The sequence below is a fragment of the Scyliorhinus torazame genome, chromosome 6 (genome assembly GCF_047496885.1).
Source record: "Scyliorhinus torazame isolate Kashiwa2021f chromosome 6, sScyTor2.1, whole genome shotgun sequence".
NCBI lineage: Eukaryota > Metazoa > Chordata > Chondrichthyes > Carcharhiniformes > Scyliorhinidae > Scyliorhinus > Scyliorhinus torazame.
In genome coordinates, this window is record NC_092712.1 from 30,091,949 (window position 1) to 30,104,155 (window position 12,207).

General features: G+C 51.0%; 1 protein-coding gene across 2 annotated transcripts in view; it reads left to right on the forward strand.

Moving 5' to 3' along the window:
- The window catches only part of mindy4 (MINDY lysine 48 deubiquitinase 4), a 275,047-nt gene that overhangs the window by 116,333 nt on the left and 146,507 nt on the right, over positions 1–12,207 (forward strand). The window contains exon 8 of one of the 2 annotated variants that reach the window (XM_072508075.1): positions 9,170–9,286. The exons of the other annotated variant lie outside the window; for it this stretch is intronic. Within the exon in view, the coding sequence (XP_072364176.1) occupies positions 9,170–9,286 (117 nt within the window). The remainder of the gene's footprint in view (positions 1–9,169; positions 9,287–12,207) is intronic. 2 annotated transcript variants of the gene reach the window in all.

Sequence of the window (12,207 nt, forward strand, 5' to 3'; positions counted from 1 at the left end):
TGTCCTGGTGGAGAGCAGGTCAAAGTCCCTTTGTAGCTCTTTCCTCTCCGCCAGGAGCTCTACGGTCGGGGCCTCAGAGTATTTACGGGCTACCTCCAGTATGGAGTCGACCAGCTGCTGCCTCGCCACCCTTTCCTCCCTATCTCTTCACGCTTTGAAAGCGATGATTTCCCCTCTTAGTACGTGTGGTGGTATGTATTAGGGGTCATACGGTACACCATGATGCCGAGGGGCTATTGGTGGACGGATACTGGGTCCTGATTGGATCTGCTGCCTACTGGGCTCCACCCAGAAAGGCGGGGTATAAGAACCCGGTTTTCTCCCAGCAGCTGCATTCTGTAACTGAGCTGCTGGGGAACAAGTCTGCTCAATAAAGCCTAGATTGAGTTCTCTACGTCTTGCCGCGTGTGTTATCGATGGTGCCACAGTACGGCCTTTAGTGCTTCCCAGAACGTGGAGGGTGAGACCTCCCCGTTCTGGTTGTTCTCTGTGTACTCTGCAGTGGCCTGTGATAACCTTTCGTTGAAGGCCTCGTCCGCTAGTAGGGCAACGTCCAACCTCCATGTGGGGCGTTGGGCCCTGCCCGTCTCCAGCCTCACGTCCATGTAGTGTGGAGCGTGGTCTGATATCACAATTGCGGAGTATTCCACCTTGTCTATTCCCGGAAGCACCGTTTTCCCTACATCAAAGAAATTAATTCTGGTGTATACCTTGTGTACTGGGGAGAAGAAGGAGAATACCTTCTCCCCCCGGGTGGGCGAACCTCCAGGGGTCCACCGCTCCCATCTGCTCCATAAAGTGACTGAGTTCCCTTGCCATGCTTGAGGTTTTTGGCGTTTTGGGGCTTGATCTGTCAGTCGTTGGATCCTGTACAAAGTTGAAGTTCCCCCCCGCACCCCCCTCATGATTAGTTGATGCGTCGCTATGTCAGGGATTTCTGCCATGGTCTTCTTGATGAAGCTCGTGTCGTCCCAGTTGGGTGCGTACACGTTAACTAGTACTACCGGTGCCCCCATCCAGGGCCCCACTGACCATGACATACCGTCCCCCTGGGTCCGTAACCGTCTTTGTCACCCTAAACATCGTCCTCTTGCCGATCAATATCGCCACCCCCCTGGCCCTTGTTCCATAGCAGGAATGGTAGGTTTGTCCCACCCAGCCCTTTCTTACCCGCAGTCGGTCCTGCTCCCTCAGGTGTGTCTCTATGTCGGCCCTCCTATTTCTTAGGTGGGTGAGGACTCTGGATCTCTTCACTGGGCCGTTGAGTCCCCTTACGTTCCAGGTGACTATCCTGGTGGGGGGCTTCTGTCCCCCCGCTCCTGTGGGATTAACCATTCTTACCTGGGGGACTCGCCCCTGCCCTCCGGGGTTTCACTTTGTTAGGGGGCCGTCCAGGATGGCCGCTGTCACTGCTCTCTCCATGCGGTCGGGTCCCTGCGCTCTGGGGTTTCCCTTTGTCCAGGGGGCACCCGACATGGCCGCCCACTGTGCGTCCGCCACGCGGGTAGCCCCCTGCACTCTGGGGTCTCCCTTCGCCCAGAGACCGTACTGGGGGGTGCTTGCAGCGATTCCTTGTTTCAAGCCCTTGGTTGTGGCACTTTGTAGCCCAATTCCTTTTCTAGCCCTGTTTGTCCCTCCTTCCCTGTGTCGCCCCTCCCCGGTCTCTCCTTCCCTGTGTCCGCCCCCACCTCCCGGTCTCTCCCCTTTCCCCCCTCTCCCTTGTACCCCTCCTTTGTCCCTCTTTCCCCTGTTCCTGTCCCAGTTTGCTCTCCCGTTTCTGTTGAGTGGTCCCCCCCCACCTCCAACAAGGCGCCTTCCCCCCCCTGTTGGGGGCGGGCTGCGGCCCTGCTTTGTTGCATGCCCCCGGCGCTAGCTTTCCCGCTAGTATGGTGGCCCCCCTCTCGGGAGTTACTGTCTCGCTTTTCCCCTGCCCGCCTTCTGCGGTTTTCTGTCCGCTCTTCCCCTATCCTACCCTGCACTCCTCTTGCTTGCTCTCCCTTCTCCGCTACACTCGTTCCCTCATGCTGGGGCCTGGCCTCCCACCTGAAGCGGTCCCTCGGGCAGTGGTCTGTTCTTAGTTCAGGGTGCGCTCGCCGGGGCGGGGGGGCCTGGCGTTGCTTCCCCCCTCCCCTCCCCCCGTCGCCGTGTTGTTGTCCCCTGCCAGGAGCCCCTCATTTCTACCTTCGCTGGTGGTTTTCCAGCCGGTGTTCCTCGACAAACTTGTTTGCTTCGGCAGGGGCTATAAAGAAGTATTCTCTTTCTTGGTATGTGACCCAGAGCTTCGCTGGGTGCAGCATACCAAACCGCGCGTTGTTCTTGTGAAGAGCTGCTTTCGCTCTATTAAACTCGGCCCGTCTCCTGGCTAGGTCTGCCCCAATGTCCTCGTAAATTCTAATGGCATGTCCTTCCCATTTACAGGTTCGGTTTTTCCTGGCCCAGCGCAGGATTGTTTCCCTGTCTTGGTACCGGTGCAGTTTAGCTATAACTGCTCTCGGGTGGTCCCCTGCCCTGGGCTTTGGGCGCAGCGACCGGTGTGCTCTGTCCATTTCTGGTGGGCTGGGAAAGGTTTTCTTCCCCACTAAGTTGCCCAGCATCTCGGCCATATATGCCGTGGGGTTTCTACCCTCTATCTCTTCTGGAAGGCCCACTATCCTGACATTTTGCCTCCTCGAGCGGTTTTCCTGGTTGTCCATTCTGCCCTTCAGGCTCCCCTGTGTTGTGCCCAGTCTCGCCACCTCCCTCCCCAGGGTCGTGATCCGGTCGCTCACGTCAGTCGCTGCTTTCTCCAGCTCCTTGATGGTCGCCTCTTGGGCTTCCAGTTTCTTCCCTTGGGCGTCCAATTTCTCCTCTGCTCTGCCCAGGACCTGCTGCACCTCCGCCAGGGCCTTGGCCATTGCTGCCTGCACCTCGGCCTCTAAGTCTGCCCCAGCCTCTGCCTTGTTTACCTGCTGATGTTCGCTCAGCGCATCGGCAAAGGCTGCCTTCCAGTTCCAGCTCCCCACTGGCCCCGGGGGAGACTGCACCTGTCTGCCCAGCTCTTTTTGATGCGGCGATACTTCCGTTCTGCTGCTTTGCTCGCTGATTGGCTCGTCTGAACTGGCTCGCCCATTGCCCCATCTGCCTTTGGTGCCCCTTCTCCCTCTGCATTTCCCCCCCCCCCCCTCCCCTCATTTATTTATTTTCTCCCCCCTTCCCTTTTTCTTCTCCCCTCCCTTCTCTCCTTTACCACTTTATATTTCCCTCTTTTATAAAATTCTTCTCAGGTGAACTTGTTTTGGGTGAGAACAAGAAAAGTGGAAAAAGAATTTAAAAAAAAAAAAGTTTTAAAAAGTTTTCTTTGCAGAGTTTTGTTTTTGCAAAAGTTCTTTTGTCCTTCCTTTTTCCTCACTCACCCAGGTCGAGAGAGTCCCTCTTTGTTCCTGCCTCGTGGTGGTCGCCGCCAGGGGGGGGGGGGGTCGGTCGGACGGTCCCCGCTGCTCGGTCCGGGCCACCACTCGTCGCACCCTGCGCTCTCCTGCTGGGGGAGGGGGGGCGGGGGTGGTGTCGGTCGCTCCTCCGTTCCTTCCTCCCTGCAGGTTCGGACCCCACTTCGGTCCTGGCCACCGCTTGTCCTGCCCTGTGCTCTGCTGCCGTGTGTGGGGGTGGGGTGGGGGGGGGGGGGGGGGAGTGCCGCCGTATCGCTCCTCTCCCGAGGGCCCAGTTCCCCTGCTCCGATTTTGCGGGAAACTTTAGAAAATTAAAAAAAAAAAAATGTCTTTAAATCCAGAGGCCCCCTGAAAAAGCCCCGACTTTGTGGAACTGCGGGAGCCTTTTTGCTATGACCGCTCCGCTCATGAACGCCACCGGAAGTCCTATAGAACCTTAGTTAGGCCACACTTGGAATATAGTGTTCAATCCTGGTCGCCACACTACCAGAAGAATGTGGATGCTTTGGAGAGGGTACAGAAAAGATTTACCAGGATGTTGCCTGGTATGGAGGGCATTAGCTATGAGGAGAGGTTGGAGAAACTTGGTTTGTTCTCACTGGAATGATGGAAGTTGAAGGGCGACCTGATAGAGGTCTAGAAAATTATGAGGGGCATGGACAGAGTGATAGTCAGAAGCTTTTTCCCAGGGTGGAAGAGTCAATTACTAGGGGGCATAGGTTTAAGGTGCGAGGGGCAAGGTTCAGAGGAGATGTACGAGGAAGGTTTATTTACACAGAGGGTAGTGGGTGCCTGGAGCTCGCTGCCGGAGGAGGTGGTGGAAGCAGGGACGATAGTGACATTTAAGGGGCATCTTGACACATACATGAATAGGATGGGAATAGAGGGATACGGACCCCGGAAGTGTAGATGATTTTAGTTCAGATGGGCAGCATAGTCGGTGCAGACCTGGAGGGCTGAAGAGTCTGTTCCTCTGCTGTACTTTTATTTGTTCTTTGTCTGGTAACAGGAATTCAGTTAGCATGGGGTGCGGTAAAAAGAGTTTGAAGGACAATAACACTGACTTGCCGAGACAATGAAACGAAGAAATAAAAAAAAAGCAAACCAGAGTCCTGGCATCTTTAGCTAGAATATTGAAATATAGCTAATATCGCTTGGCTCAATTTGCAGCATCTTCATTTCAGTCACAAGCTTCTTTTCCTGGACCGGTGAACTGTGGGCTTCAGTACAGTCTTGAGAGAATGTTGAGAGGTACCAAATTTCAGATAGGAAGTCCACTATTGTGATCAGACCGTTCCTCCCTCAATCAACTGAAGCAGCCACTGACTGTCTATCTGTTTGGTTGTTGTTTCCCGCATCCTAATAACAGTCATGGCTCGCTGCCTCAGTAAGCAATCCACTGCATGGACTTCTAGTGACGGGGGTGTGCTGAGTGGACGCAGGAAAGATGACTCTCCTCATTGAAATTGGGCACTTTTAGTCCACAAATCAACTGCTAAGCCTAGGAAATAAGGTCCACCCACTTTCCTCCAACACCACCATAACGAAGGAGGCATTCCAGGCAACAACCCGAGGAGTCGAAAAGACTGCAGAGCCAGTAAAAGTCTGGAGAGGAAGATTGAGGCGATGGCATCCGGCCACAGCCGAACGGGATGGGCCGCCAGAACATATATCGGGCTACCCCCTGATAAATGAATGGAGGGGGGTCCTAGCACACGAGCTCCAAGTGCTTAAAGATGCCATTAAACCCAAAATGATGACAATGGTGAAAGTGGCAGTAGCAGAGGCGCTAGTTCCCCTTCAAGCAGCGCTGGACCTGACGGAGCAGCGTCTGGAGACACGAGGCGACGATCTAAGAGCTGCAGAAGTCATGGATGACCAGAGCGACTGGATCACTTCACTGGAGACTGAGATGGCAAGGTTGGTGAGAGCAGTAGGACGCAGGAGGGAAGAGAAATGCAATGGTCGGGAGACGTGTGGAGCAATCCCCGGGCTAGCACAGGGAAGTAGGAACGAGGGGAGGGCCGCGGCACAATTCCCGATGGGGAGAGCATGCCGGGCGGGGGTGGGGAGGCAGCCGGGCCCAGGGGGATAATCGATGGGGGAGGGGCAGAAGGCGGGCTACGGCAGATCACACACTATGGCAATGGAAACAAGGGCACTGAAAACAGCCATTTTGGAGGGGCCCCCCCAAACAAAAGAAAACGGCAGGGTACAGGCGAGCATCCGCATGGTTTACAGGCGGCACGGTAGCACAATGGTTAGCACTGTTGCTTCACTGCGCCAGGGTACCAGGTTCAATTCCCGGCTTGGGTCACTGTCTGTGCGGAGTCTGCACGTTTTCCCCGTGCCTGCATGGGTTTCCTCCGGGTGCTCCGGTTTCCTCCCACAAGTCCCGAAAGACGTGCTGTTAGCTAATTGGGACATTTAATGTACCCGAACAGGTGACTGAATGTGGCGACTAGGGGATTTTCACAGTAACTTCATTGCAGTGTTAATGTAAGCCTACTTGTGACAATAAAGATCATTATTATAATGATGGCGGCCGTCTTGGTTGGCCCCTGGACAAAGGGAAACCCCGGAGTGCAGGGAGGATCTTTTATGAACATGAAGACACAGCCAACCGCCTGCTGTCTCACCAGCTGTTAAAAGCAGACAACCAAGAGGGAAATAGCCTAGGGTAGGACGGGTTATTTGCCACGCCAAAAAAGGTCAACAAAGCCTTCACAACCTTCTACTGGGGAATTGGATGAAGTAGTTCCTCGATGGACTGGATGTGCTGGTCGTGGGGGAAGATAGGAGACGAGGCATGGAAGCACCATTAAAACTTGGAGATTTCATTGAGAGTATCAACTCCATGCAGGGCGGGAAGGTGTCAGGGCCAGAAGGATTTCTGGCGGACTTCTACAAAGTGTCTGCACCAGCATTGGTCCCGTACCTGTGGGGGATGTTCGCCGACTTGCTGGTAAGAGGCATCTGCCCCGACATTGGCACAAGCCTCAATATCGCTGATACCCAAAAGGGCAAAGACTTGATTGAGTGAGGGCCCTACAGGCCCATTTCGCTACTCAACATAGAGGCAAAAAACCTGGCGAAGTCCCTGGCGAGGCAGCTGGAGAGCTGCTTGGCAGCAGTAGTCACGGAGGACCAGGCAGACTTTGTTAAGGGCAGGCAACTAACATCGAACATCAGGTGCCCGCTGAACATGATAATGACCCCATCTGGGGAGAGAAGAACAGAAGTGATCATCTCCCTGGATGCAGACAAGACCTTCGACATCGAGTGGAACTACCTCAGAGGTACTGGGTTTGGTTTGGGTTTGGACTAGTGTTCACCTCCTGGGTGAAACTACTGTTAGCGCTCCCATGGCGAGCGTACGGACAAACACCACCAGCTCTAAATACTTCCAACTACACCGAGGAACGAGACAGGGATGCCCGCTGTCCCCGCTGCTGTTTGCTCTGGCAATCGAGCCACTGGCGATCGCCCTCAAAATGTCGAAGGGGTGGAGAGGCATCCGAAGGGGGAACAGAGAGCATAGAATCTCGCTCTTCGCGGAAGACCTGCTCCTCTCCATCTCAAATTCCCAGACCAGCATGGAAGGGTTAATGAAACTCCTCAAGGATTTTTGGTGCCTTCTCGGGTTACAAGCTTAACTGGAGCAAGAACGAGATCTCCCCTGTGAACTCGCAGGGGGGACTGACAGAGCTGAGGGCACTACCGTTCAAACAAGCCTAAACCAAATTCTGCTACCTGGGGATCCAAGTAGCCCATGACTGGACATGGATTCACAAATGGAACCTGATGAGTCTGATGGAGGAAGTCAAAAGGGACCTGCAGAGGTGGGGCCCACTACCACTCTCCCTCGCAGGGTGAAGGAACCGGGAGCAGAGTTGGTGAAGATGGAGGATAGTTTCTGCACAGGGACGTCCCTCAACCCTCGCCACAGCTGCTCTCTTTCTCCCCCCAGCCAAACACTCCGAACCCAGTGCTAGTAGCCATGTTCCGGTCGTGGTACCTAATGAGGCAGCACTTTGGCCTGACAGAAATGTCCAACATGGCCCCCATCTGCCAAAACCACAGGTTTACTACTGCAATAATAGACGCCACCTTCAAAAGGTGGATGAGGGGACACTTACGGTTAGGGACATGTACACGGACAATAGAGTAGTGACCCTGAGGGAACTCATGGAGAGGTCCCAATTACGAAGTGGAAACGACCTGAGATACATTTAGGTCAAAAACTTCCACCGTAAGGAAACAACGATGTACCCCAGATACCAGCACACTCGTTAGCGGAAGAACTGTTCCATGTGCGCGATCGAGGGAAGGGAAACTGTGGACTTGTAAGGGTAATTGTTGGAGGAGGTAAACTCCCCTCTGGATGAAGCAAGGAAAAACTGGTAGGAGAAACTATGCATAGAGATAGGGGGAGGACTCTGGATCGAAGCACTGCACAGGGTGTACTTCAACTCCACTTGCACAGGGTTGAGCCGAACGCAGCTAAAGGTGGTGCACAGCGCACCTAACCAGAACCCAAATGAGTGGGTTCGTGGAGGACAAATGCGAACGGTACCAGGGAGGCCTGGCCAACCACACCCACATATTCTGGGCCTGCCCCAGACTTGTTGGGTACTGGACGACCTCTTTACGGTGAGGGGGCCCGACGCCTTGGGCTTCGCCTCCCTGATCGGCCGTCGGAGAATCCTGCTCGGTTGGCGATCGGCAGCATCAGCGAAAACTGCAGACTGGCGGTCTGACCTGGTGGAATTTCTCAGGCTGGAGAAGATAAAATTTGTCATCCAGGGGTCAGAGGGGGAGGCAGCGGCGCCGAAGGCACACAAATAAACGAGAAGGACAGGGGACTTGTCCGAGGGTAAGCATAAACGCAAACTAAAGTGTAAATACGAACTCTGGCCACATTGAGGATGGTAACAGATGTGTGCCAACTAAAGGGGGTCACGGCCACAGCGGGGTGGGAAGACAATTGCCTGAAAATATACTTGCTGATTTTGGTTTGTCTTTTACATTTTCCTCTTTTGCGCATTTGTAATTTGGAACTTATGAAATGTGAAAACCCAATAAAAGCAGTAATTCACTGCATGTGGAGTGCTTTGGAATTCAAATTTGGTAATGCAAGAGAGGTTCGTTATTTTGGTTTTCTGCGGTAGTTGCTACTGTTAAAATAGAGCGAGGAATGTCAAATAAGTTAACTTTGTTCAGGATCGTAGAACGATACAGAACAGAAGACGTAATTCGGGCCATTCTGCCTGTTTGGGCTCTTTTGACAGAGCTATATAATTAACCCCACTCTCCTGGCACTTTCTCTATAGCCCTGCAAATCTTCCCGCTTTCCAGTCTTTATCCAATTCCCTTTTGAAAATAAGTACCGCATCGAATTCAGCTACCATTTCAGATCAAATAACTGTGTTTGACATCAAAGCACAGAAAATAGGAGCGGGCGTAGGCCATTCAGCCCATCGTTTAAAGAAAGGTTATTCTCATCTCCCTCTTATTTTGCCAAGTGCATTGAATGTGCCCCCCCTCATTGCACCGAGGTAAAATTAAATTAGATGCCGTGATTTATCAGACAGTCGTGTATCTGACAGATGAACTTTAGTCGGCCAGTTAGCAACCTTTTTTCAAATCTGTCACGTTTCGAGTTGGCAGTTTAACTGCCAGATGCACTGAATGGCCTCTTTCTGTGCGGTCACTATTCTATGATTCTATGATTCTGTTTGCAGCAGTTGAAAAATCTCCTGTTTGGATCCAGCTTTTCCTGCTTTGCTGAGGAATGGAAGATGCAGAGTTTCACCTTTAATGACCTACCTGAGTTAAGATACGGCATTGTTCAGAAGAAGGTGAATATTTTCCTTTTTTTTTTGTCCGCACCTTAAGATATGTAATTTAAAAAATAGAAATTATGCTGTGCTTAAAATACCTCCACTCTGATTGAGTTATGTGAAAGCCACAATGTTTCCTTCTGACACCAGCCCCCTTCGTAATTTCCACTTCCGCTATTGGAAATCCACAGGCCCTGTGGTTGTTTAGCTCTCCCCACTCTGTAATCATCGCTCTCGGCATGAATTGACTCTGTTGACCTGCAGGTCTCGTGATGATCTGGCAACAGCTCACCCTATAATTTCCACCCTCTGTGTGAGTTCACACCGGAAGAACCCACAACCTCCATGATAGTCTGACACCAGAAAATGTGCGATCGCCAAGGCAGCCTCCTTTAACCTCAGAACAAAGAACAAAGAAAAGTACAACACAGGACTCATCGTATTTCTCCATCTCGCCTAGCTCTCATCAACTATTGAAACATCGGCCATGTCTTTGCTACCTCTAGTCGCAACTGTTCTAATGATGCTCTCCTAGCCAGCCTCCTGCCTTTTAACCTTTATATCCTTGAGCTCGACCCTGTCTCCTTAATGAGCACCGAGCTCCTCTATTCTAAATCTGTCTGATTTTTATAAGTTATGAGGTCAATTGAAAAGGAACTTGCATTGTAGTGCCTTTCACTACCTCAGAGCATTGCAAAATTCTTTACAGCCAATTAGATACACTTGCAGTGTGGTCAGTATTCTGTGCAGGAATTCTATTGTGCTAATTGATATCCGTGATGGTGAGGAGTTAGAGGGCTCCATTGATTTAACAGTGATGGGCAACCTAGGCTAGCGAGTTGGCCGCATGGATGGCTCTCCTATGAGCTGCAAGGTTGAATTGGGGCATGTTCACTAACCATGAACACATGAAAAAGATTAAATACATTTAATTTGTGCCAAATGTTTCATAAGTTATAGAAAATGCTGAATCACTTGTATATTAATAGAATTGTCATCAACTTCAAATGGGGAAAAACAAAATAAATATTTACACTTGTTTTAGTGGGCGGTACGGCTGCACAGTGGTCAGCATTGTTGCTTCACAGCGCCAGGGTCCCAGGTTCGATTCCCGGCTTGGGTCGTGAGGAGTCTGCATATTCTCCCCATGTCTGCGTGGGTTTCCTCCGGTTGCTCCGGTTTCCTCCCATAAGTCCCGAATGACGTGCTTGTTCGGTGAATTGGACATTCTGAATTCTCCCTCTGTGTACACGAACAGGCGCTGGAATGTGGCGACTAGGGGCTTTTCACAGTAACTTCATTGCAGTGTTAATGCAAACCGACTTGTGACACGAATAAAGATTATTATTATATTACAATTTACTGTGCTTATCCAAGTAAGTACCACCTACAACTAAAAGTTATATATTTCTTAATCACGCATGTGTATCTTTTAGGGCATTTATTTTATTTATATTTTATCTTTATTTATTTTAATTAATGAATCCTCTGCTCCCAAGAAGCTTTACTACTTCTATTATAAAAACTTTATTGTGAAGGGAACAGTTGCAGATCGAAGCAGGGAGGTTGTTTCCACTGGCAGGTGAAACGAGAACTAGGGGGCATAGCTTCAAAATAAGGGGGAGCAGATGTGGGACCGAGTTGAGGAGGAACATCTGCACCCAAAGGGTGGTGAGTCTGTGGAACTCCCTGCCCAGTGAAGCAGTTGAGGCTGCCTTGTTGCATGTTTTTAAGGCAAAGATACATAGATTTTTGAACAGTAAAGGAATTAAGGCTTATGGTGAGCGGGTGGGTATGTGGAGCTGAGTCCACACAAAGATCAGCCATAATCTTATTGAATGGCGGGGCAGGCTCGAGGGGCCAGAGGGCCTACTCCTGCTCCTAGTTCTGATGAAGAAAACCTTACTGTTACTAATAAATTATACCAGTATTTAATTATTATAATTGCTTATTCGATTAATTGCTTAATCGCTTATAATCGAGTAGCAATGGAAGCGTGCTTTTCTGATTGGAGGGCTGTGACTAGTGGTGTTCCGCAGGGATCAGTGCTGGGTCCTTTGCTCTTTGTAGTATATATAAATGATTTGGAGGAAAATGTAACTGGTCTGATTAGTAAGTTTGCAGACGACACAAAGGTTGGTGGAATTGCGGATAGCGATGAGGACTGTCTGAGGATACAGCAGGATTTAGATTGTCTAGAGACTTGGGCGGAGAGATGGCAGATGGCGTTTAATCCGGACAAATGTGAGGTAATGCATTTTGGAAGGGCTAATGCAGGTCGGGAATATACAGTGAATGGTAGAACCCTCAAGAGTATTGAAAGTCAGAGAGATCTAGGTATACAGGTCCACAGGTCACTGAAAGGGGCAACACAGGTGGAGAAGGTAGCCAAGAAGGCATACGGCATGCTTGCCTTCATTGGCCGGGGCATTGAATATAAGAATTGGCAAATCATGTTGCAGCTGTATAGAACCTTAGTTAGGCCACATTTGGAGTATAGTGTTCAATTCTGGTCGCCACACTGCCGGAAGGATGTGGCGGCTTTAGAGAGGATGCAGAAGAGATTTACCAGGATGTTGCCTGGTATGGAGGGCATTAGCTATGAGGAGCGGTTGAATAAACTCAGTTTGTTCTCACTGGAACGACGGAGGTTGAGGGGCGATCTGATAGAGGTCTACAAAATTATGAGGGGCATAAACAGAGTGGATAGTCAGAGGCTTTTTCCCAGGGTAGAGGGGTCAATTACTAGGGGGCATAGGTTTAAGGTGAGAGGGGTAAGGTTTAGAGTAGATGTACGAGGCAAGTTTTTTACGCAGAGGGTAGTGGGTGCCTGGAACTCGCTACCGGAGGAGGTGGTGGAAGCAGGGACGATAGTGACATTTAAGGGGCATCTTGACAAGTACATGAATAGGATGGGAATAGAGGTATATGGACCCAGG